This window comes from Prionailurus bengalensis, chromosome E1 (assembly GCF_016509475.1).
Source record: "Prionailurus bengalensis isolate Pbe53 chromosome E1, Fcat_Pben_1.1_paternal_pri, whole genome shotgun sequence".
Lineage (NCBI taxonomy): Eukaryota > Metazoa > Chordata > Mammalia > Carnivora > Felidae > Prionailurus > Prionailurus bengalensis.
Window position 1 is genome coordinate 18,023,009 of NC_057347.1, and position 8,235 is coordinate 18,031,243.

The window sequence follows — 8,235 nt, forward strand, 5'->3', positions numbered from 1 at the left end:
GGGGAGGATCCGCTCTCTCCCTCATTCCACTGCCTTGTATAGGAGGTATTAGGGTTCTGGGGGGAAATCAGCCCCTCCTCAATCTGTGCCAAGTTCACTTGGGAAAATGGCAATAGGAGTCAGGGCTGGCCGTGGATCCCCCTGGGGCATGCCCTGGAGAATGGTAAGAAAATGACTTAAAGAGAAAAAAATCTATTTTAGTTATTAATTTTTTTTGGTGTGTTAAGTACATGGGTTCAACCTGTGTCCTTCCCTCCCCATCAACCCAAGACACATCCTCTAGCTGCCACTCTAATGAGGATGGCCTCTTCCCTCCTCCATGAAGCCCTATCACAGATACTTCCCAGCTCTGGTGTGACACTGGCCCCATGCTGATAGGTCTCTGCACATTTTAGTTCTGGCTATAAGCTTATTCATAACTGGGGTGGGCAGATAGGATTTGAGGATGAGTGGGGTTTGGCTGCATCCACTTGCATCTCTAGTCATGAATAGCAGGGAAGAGGCGGGGCTCATGTGTCATGTAGCATCAGGGGGAGGAATCGCTTATGTAACTGGGACAACAGATTTAGCAGGTAGAGGAGGCAGAGGCTTTGGATGGGAACAGTAAGCTGTCGGCAGGGGCAACATGCCCGGGTGGTTGCTTCTCATAAGGTAGGCTGTGGGGCTCTGGCAGCCTGTTTAGGGGAGGTGAAGGGGGGACATGGGCTTGAGGCCTGGGAACTGACCAGTGAGGAGAATGTTAGTGATGCCCACTGTGGAGGTGAAACAGGAGGCTATACGGTGAAAATATCCCAACCCCATACTGAGAGGTACAGGACGAATTTCTGATGCTTCATGGAGAAAATGTCTACATACTGATTTCCTAGAGGATTTGAATCATGTCCAGGAAATCTAGGCCTTGGCCCAAAACAAGGGTAGTAGCAATTTTGCCTGGTGCTCAAAAACATATCTCTAAGGTTAAGATTTGAGGGTATGCCCTCTAAGATGGGCAGAATTTGTAATGCCTCAAGGGCAGAGGTTTAGAGTGGCTCCCTTGGTTCTCAGCAGGGTGGCAACATCCAGGGTCCCTGGGTCCGAGGCTGGAAGAGCCTCTGGTCAGGTGTGGGAACTACCAGGTCAGGTCTGGAAGAGCTGTGGGGACTACGGGGGCATCAGTGCCTACATCAGGAGCCCCTGGAGCCGACCCCGTTGCTAATAGAGAAGCCTCTGTCTGAGTGGCCAGTGCCTCAGTTCGTCAACCTTTTTCTGCCGGAGTTTCCCATTAGGCCTCTTACAGGGCATCACCAGCTGAAGGTAGGTCAGTCCCTGGAAGGGGTCTCAGTCTTGGGGAGACATCTAGAAATGGCCAGAGTTTCAATCACCCTATTCTTAATTTCTCTGTACAGATTTTAGGACTTGTGGCTAAAGGCTCCTTTGGAACAGTCTTCAAGGTGCTAGATTGTGACCAGAAAGCAGTATTTGCAGTGAAGGTAGGGACCTAGGTATTCCATATCATTCTCTAGTGTCTGCTTCTATTCTTGGTTTCAGAAAGGTTGGGAGGCATAAACAACGCATAGGAGTCATCACTCCTCTCCTTTTATAGGTGGTGTCCAAGGTAAAGGTCCTACAGAGGGACATCCTGAGGCAGTGCAAAGAGGAGGTTAGCATCCAGGTATGCACAGAGCCCAGGAATGGAGCCTAGGAAGAACCACCACAGATGGAGAAAGCACCTTTCCTGTCCAACTGCCCTGCTCTTCCTTATTCTGCCCCCTCCCTCTGCTTCAACCAAAGCAGATCCTGGGAAAGGTAGTTAGCAGCAGCTAATTCTAGGTCCTTCCAGGGAAACCTCTCTAGCATGTCCTGGTGTGTTCATAGTATCATGCTGGTTTTGGGATTACCAGACAGGCAGTCCCTACTATTTTGTTCACCTGAACTTAGAGGTAGGGCAGCAGCTGCCTTTCTACACAACTAGGTTAAATCCTGACTTCTTGGCTGTCTTGATCCTCAGTGCCCTTTTTCCTCCCTAACTTCCTGTTTTTTTCATCCCTAGCGACAGATCAACCATCCTTTTGTACATGGTTTGGGGGACAGCTGGCAGGGAAAACGACACCTCTTCATTAGTGAGTGACTGGTCTCTCTCATTTCCAAGAGTCGTCCCATTGTACTCCACCTGAGATTACCTATCCCTTTGGCTTGTTCTCCCTTGGCCGTTTCCCTTCTCTGAGTGTTTCTGTCTCCCAAAGGGAGGGAACAACATGTGGCATCAGTTTGGGCAAGAGGCCTAAAATGCCTTTGAGCCCAGGCACATTACCCCCCAATATCACCTAGACTTCTGGTCCTTTGCAGTGTGCAGCTACTGCAGTACAGATCTGTGCTCCCTGTGGTCCTCTGTCGGCTGCTTGACTGAGGCTTCCATCCGCCTCTTTGCTGCTGAACTGGTTCTGGTGCTGTGTAAGTGAAACAGAAATGGTAATGGAAATGAGGGAAGACTTAAGGGGGAGGGGCAGAGAGAAGTGGTATTAACTCTGGAGGTCAAAGAACAGGAATAGGGATGGGATGGGAACTACCAGGGAAACTGGAAAGACAGGAGAGCTTTAGCACACCCCATTACTTGCTGTCATCCACAGGCTATCTCCATGATTTGGGCATCATCCACCGAGATGTGAAGGTAGAGTTAAGCACTTTTTCTCTGTCTGAAGTGGGGCATCAGTAAGAAGTACCAACAGATCTAAGAAGGGAGAGGGGAGATGAGGATAGCTGACCTTGGGGCCCTCAAGGGTGCTAAGGATTTGGGCAAGAGCCCTCAAAGTATAGACTTGAATACTGAATAGGGCATCTTCCTCAGCGGACAGGTATATATGATAAAAGAAGGTCAAAAGGAAGATGAATAACCTCTCACTTGTGATTTTTCAGATGGAGAATATCCTTCTGGATGAACGAGGTAAGTCCTTTCCTTTTCCTGGCCCCAGAATTAGAGGTACTGTCAGTTTGGGAATATGTCATGGCTGACAAGGGGTGGAACAGAGTGGTGCTGTTGCCTTATCTTTCACAGGCCATGTGAAACTGACAGACTTTGGTTTGTCCCGCCACCTGCCCCAGGGAGCCCGAGCCTATACTATCTGTGGCACCCTTCAGTACATGGGTGAGACAGGGGCTAAAACTGGTGGGGAAGCATTGGCAGAGGATAGCCAATTGATGTCAGTGACACCTGTCTTTCAAATCTAGCCCCAGAGGTCCTGAGTGGAGGGCCTTACAACCATGCTGCTGACTGGTGGTCCCTGGGTGTCTTGCTTTTCTGTCTGGCAACTGGGAAGGTGAGAAGATGGTAGGGATGTTGGGCAAAGAGAGGAGCTCTGCCCTGTAGTGGGAAGAACTTAGGAAATCTTGCCTTATTCCTACTAAACAATGCTACCACTGCCCCCCACCCCCATTCCCCACCTCTTAACTCAGTTCCCAGTGGCTGCAGAGAGGGATCATGTGGCCATGTTGGCAAGTGTGACACACTATGATTCTGAGGTCCCAGCTTCTCTTAACCAGGGGCTCTCACTCCTGCTCCATGAGGTAAGAGTGAACACTACTTTCCTTCTTGACTACCAAACCATTCAATTCTCTCCTTTCCCTATTATTGAAATGAGATTTCCCCATTCCTCTAATAATTTGGTGAGTGTGTGTATGTGTGTGTGCGTGCGCACGTGCTCTAACTTGATCAAATACCATCCTCCCCATGCATAGTCAGTCACTTCTGAGAGAGAGGGCCAGTGCTGCTCTTACCAGGACAGTGCCTCTATTCCCACCTCTGCCCCCAATAATTTCTCCCTCTTTCAAATCCTCTTTAGGATTCTTCTTCCTGCCCTCCACAGCCCATGAACTTCTTCTTTTCCAGCTTTTCTGGTTAGCCCCTCTCCTATCTCATCTATCCTTCATGCTCTATTTGCCTTCAGCTCTTATGCCAGAATCCCCTCCACCGTCTACGTTATTTGCATCACTTCCAGGTCCACCCTTTCTTTCGGGGTGTGGCCTTTGACCCAGAGCTCCTACAGAAGCAGCCAGTGAACTTTGTCATGGAGACACAAGCTACCCAGCCCAGTCCATCGGAGTCCATGCTTTTCAAGAACTTTGACTGTAACCTGGAGTCCTACCTGATCCATCCCAGCCTTGCTTGAGCCCCTCTACTGTAGATTGGGGCCTGAGAACCCAAGGATCTCCTCCACTGCCAACTCAGTATGACCACTTTGATGATCTAGTTTGTTTTTACTCTGTAGCCTCTTACTATTCTGTTCTTCTACTTGTTGGACCAGAGTTCAAATCTTGCGCATTCTGCTATTGGCAGCCACGATTGGCCCTACCCCTCCCTACTCCCTAATACAACTCACCTCTCAATTCAACATCTCGGATCAGTGTTGACCTTTTCCTTCGCTGCATTTCTCCAATGCTCATACCCTGAAGCTTTCAACCAGAGGCTTACTCTACTTTTCCCTTTCCTTGTTTCTCTGCCGTATTTCCTTTCTTGAGAAGTAACACTTCATGGAGTCTCAAGGTGCTGTTTATGTGTTTTATAGGTTTCTCAGAAGTAGTATGAATGTTTTTCAAAAGTCTCAAAAGCTGGCATTTTAACCCCTAAATATGTAGCTAAAACATGTGATCTGGGGGCTCAAAGCCAGTCTGTGATAAATCTAATGTTTAAAAATTTCAAAAGTGAATCTAATAGCCTAAATGTGAGGAATAAGAACTGAAATATGGATGGGTTAAATGTCTTTTCTAGGGCTAATTGGAACAGCTATTGAATTTTTTTTCCAAAACAAAGTCTCCTTGGAAGACACAAGGATTATTAAACTGAGTATTTCCCTAGATGACCTGGGATTCAGTTTCTGATGGGCAAACCAAGGGATTAAGAGGCATGACATCAGCCTTAAGATCTAAGGTTAGAGATGTACTTCAAAGACCTTTTCCTTTTTATTTTTTAAATATATATTTTTTAATGTTTGCTTTTGAGAGAGAGACAGAGCGTGAGCAGGGGAGGGGCAGAGAGAGAGGGAGACATAGAATCCGAAGCAGGCTCCAGGCTCTGAGCTGTCAGGACAGAGTCATATATGGGGCTCGAACTCACAAACCGTGAGATCATGACCTGAGCCAAAGTCAGACACTTAACTGACTGAGCCACCCAGGTGCCCCTCCTTTTTATTTTTTAAAAAAATGTTTATTTTTGAGAGAGAGAGAAGGAGAGCATGCAGGGGTGGGGCAGAGAGAGAAAGAAGAGAGAATTCCAAGCAGGCTCCACACTGTCCCTGCAGAGCCTGATGCAGGGCTCAAAGTCACAAACCAGGAGATCATGACCTGAGCCGAAATCAAGAGTTGGATACTTAACCAACTAAGCCACCCAGGCACCCTGAACCTTTTTCTTTAGTAAGGAAAGTCATCTGGACCTTAAATTTTATACATTTCTGGCATTTATAACTTGTTTTCATTTTTCTAAACTTCTCAAAACCTTCATTTAAAACAAATTTTTTTTTTAAACTCTGTTTATTGAAGTAATCTCTACACCCACTGTGGGGCTCGAACTCAACCCCAAGATCTAGAGTCACATGCCTTTCTGACCAAGCCAGCCAGGCACCCCTCAAAACCTTCATTTTATTATCCTTCAGTTATATTTGATCTCTCTTTACAAACCAAAGAGAGTCTGGAAAGTACTCTGTGTACTTGTGTTTATTAATTCTGTCCCTGGATTAAGCCAGATTTTCCCTGTATAGCTGGCATTTTATTGGCCTCTGCAGAATTGCTTTTTCTGGATTGTACTTTGGCAATCCGTAGGAAAATCCCTGTGAAATTTAATAGCTGTGGCTATTGTAAAGGGTGTTTATCATTACAATTCATAATGTTCTGTTTAAGGATGCATGGGAGAAATTTCCTCTGAATTCAGCTGTGCTTTTCCTGAATTGCTGTTTGATTTTACCTTAAAGACACTAAATATTCAACTGACTGTAATTTTTTCTTCATATCAGTGCTATGCCACTTAGAGCCTAATTTGTGGTCCATTTCCAGCAAGTGTTTAGGACTTCACATCGTATATTTTGTATGCTAGCCACATTCTTGGTTCCATCTTCCTTTCCTATCTTTATTTTCCTTATTTTCATTTTTCTGTTTTAATCTTTTTTTCTTACTATATTATCTGCATCTTTGTAATAAGCCTTTTTTGGAATGAGATTGGGATATAAATGAATAAATAAATGTAACAGTAGCCCTTTTGATTATCTAATTTGTTTTTCTTCAGACATTTTTTTTTTTTTTTTTAGCTTTACTACATTTTTTTTTTAAGTTGTAGTGACCAGAACTGCACATTGGATAAAAACCCTGAATACTTGTAATAGGAATTAATGGTTTCTAAAGTAGTTAAGAATATTAGACTGGTGCCTGGATCCACCAATAACTATTTTAAGAGTCTTTACACAAGTTGTCTTAACTTCTCTGAATTGTAGTTTCCTACATATAAAATGAGGGGGGTTATAATCACTGATTCTTAATTGTAGAGAATGGGCTTCTGAGTTCTGTGATGCTTTTTCAAAAAGCAGATGCTGATGATTTTATGATACTGTGTGTCCTGGTCCAGAGTTAATGTTCAGGTCACCCAACATTATATAGCCTCTCTGATCACAGCAGCATATTGGGTTAAGGTCTTTAGGACATGGTTAACATGTCACTAGGGTCCCTTTCTTAGGTCACATCAGATAGCTTTGAGACCATAATCATGTAAGTGCAGTTTGAATTATTTCTTATCAAGTGCCATTTTTAACATACTCTCTTCAATCAGTGGGGCACTATAACAGTGATTCTCAGGGTAGAGTGGAGAGGATGATAGAAAAATCAAAGTTTCAGAAAGTATAATTTAAAAAAGCACTGTCCTCACCCATAGTTTTGATATGCTCATCCCTGGAAGGTAGTCTTTCCTGCCACCCCTGACCCCCACTTAGAATCACTGACCTATGAATACCTTTTACTTATTCATGATAAAATTTTTTATTAGAATTTTATTTAAAAAAATTTTTAAGTTTAGTTATTTTGAGAGAGAGTACACACATGCACACCCGTGAGCAGGGGGGAAGGGCAGAGAGAATCCCATCACAAATTGTGAGATTATGATCTGTGCCAAAATCAAGAGTAGGATGCTTACTTAACCGACTGAGCCACTCAGGAGTCCCTAAAAAATATTTTTATATACAACCTGAAATCATCTTTTAAATTTAACCCTATGCTTTGATTTTTCATTACCTAGAAGAAATCAAATATACCTATCAAAGTGGATATTTTATGCTGCACTCCCTTGTATCTTTTCTAAGAATGTAAGATTATCTTTTCTAAGAATGTAACACCAATCTGTATATTCTCCTTCTAGAAAAGTGTCTTTGTAGTTCTACTCATTGTTTCTTACCTCTAAGTTTCTTTACCATGTATCGATCTGTTTATTAGTTCGTGCATTTAACAAACTGGTAATCACAATTCCTTAGTTACTTCTTTAAATTCTTCAATATAAAAATCTTGTCAAAGCTTTTTAAAAATAAAATCCTATTTAATGCATGATTAATCCCTGTTATGCTGAATTGTGTCTCCACCATACCCCCCCCCCCTTTTTGCATTCATACATTGAAATCCTAACCCTCAGTACTTCAGAATGTGACTGTATTTGAAAAGTCTTTAAAGATGCAATTAAGTTAAAATGAGGTCATATGGGTTGGCCCTAATCCAATGATAGGTAGGTGTCCTTATAAAGAAGAAATTGGCGGGGGGGGGGGGGTGCCTGGGTGGCTCAGTCGGTTAAGCGTCCGACTCTTGGTTTTGGCTCAGGCCATGATCTCACAGTTCATGAATTCAAGTCTCATGTTCGGCTCTGTATTGACAGTGCAGAGCCTGTTTGGGATTCTGTCTCTCTGCCCCTCCCCTGCTTGCGTGTTTTCTCTCTCTCAAACATAAATAAACTTCAAAAAAGAAGAAGAAATTAGGACACAGACATACAGAGGGAAGACCATGTGAAGATACAGGGAGAAGACAGCTATCTACAAGCCAATGGGAGAGGCCTCAGAAGAAACCAACTCTACTTGGTCTACCTTGATCTCGGACTTGTAGCCTCCAGAATTGTGAGAAAATAAATTTCTGTTGTTTGAGCCACCCAGTCTGTGATACTTTGTTATAGCAACCCTAGCAAACTAATGCAACCACTATGATGAGTTCTAATATATTAATCAGGACATTTTATTTACAAAAAAA

General features: G+C 43.8%; 1 protein-coding gene across 3 annotated transcripts; it reads left to right on the plus strand.

Annotated features, from left to right (window-relative positions):
* Nucleotides 1–100: 100 nt before the first annotated feature.
* Nucleotides 101–4,364, plus strand: RSKR (ribosomal protein S6 kinase related). Of its 3 annotated transcripts, none has more exons than XM_043583584.1 (12): nucleotides 101–651; nucleotides 1,045–1,293; nucleotides 1,386–1,469; nucleotides 1,583–1,651; nucleotides 2,030–2,099; nucleotides 2,326–2,430; nucleotides 2,607–2,647; nucleotides 2,893–2,920; nucleotides 3,032–3,121; nucleotides 3,205–3,293; nucleotides 3,430–3,540; nucleotides 3,921–4,364. In XM_043583584.1, the coding sequence occupies exons 1-12, from the start codon at nucleotides 595–597 to the stop codon at nucleotides 4,140–4,142; spliced, it is 1,215 nt and encodes a 404-aa protein (XP_043439519.1). In that variant the 5' UTR covers nucleotides 101–594; the 3' UTR covers nucleotides 4,143–4,364. The 3 variants fall into 3 exon arrangements, with proteins under 3 accessions (XP_043439519.1, XP_043439521.1, XP_043439520.1); XM_043583586.1 differs by having other exon boundaries at nucleotides 3,972–4,364; XM_043583585.1 differs by having other exon boundaries at nucleotides 1,048–1,293.
* The last annotated feature ends 3,871 nt before the right edge of the window (nucleotides 4,365–8,235 follow it).

What these genes read in the sequence shown, in the direction of transcription:
- RSKR (XM_043583584.1), top strand. Translation starts at nt 595, where the DNA reads ATGGGAACAGTAAGCTGTCGGCAGGGGCAACATGCCCGGGTGGTTGCT. An exon ending in AAGCAGTATTTGCAGTGAAG is followed by an intron (nt 1,470 to 1,582) that starts GTAGGGACCTAG and finishes CTCCTTTTATAG; the next exon opens with GTGGTGTCCAAGGTAAAGGT. An exon ending in TGGCACCCTTCAGTACATGG is followed by an intron (nt 3,122 to 3,204) that starts GTGAGACAGGGG and finishes TTTCAAATCTAG; the next exon opens with CCCCAGAGGTCCTGAGTGGA.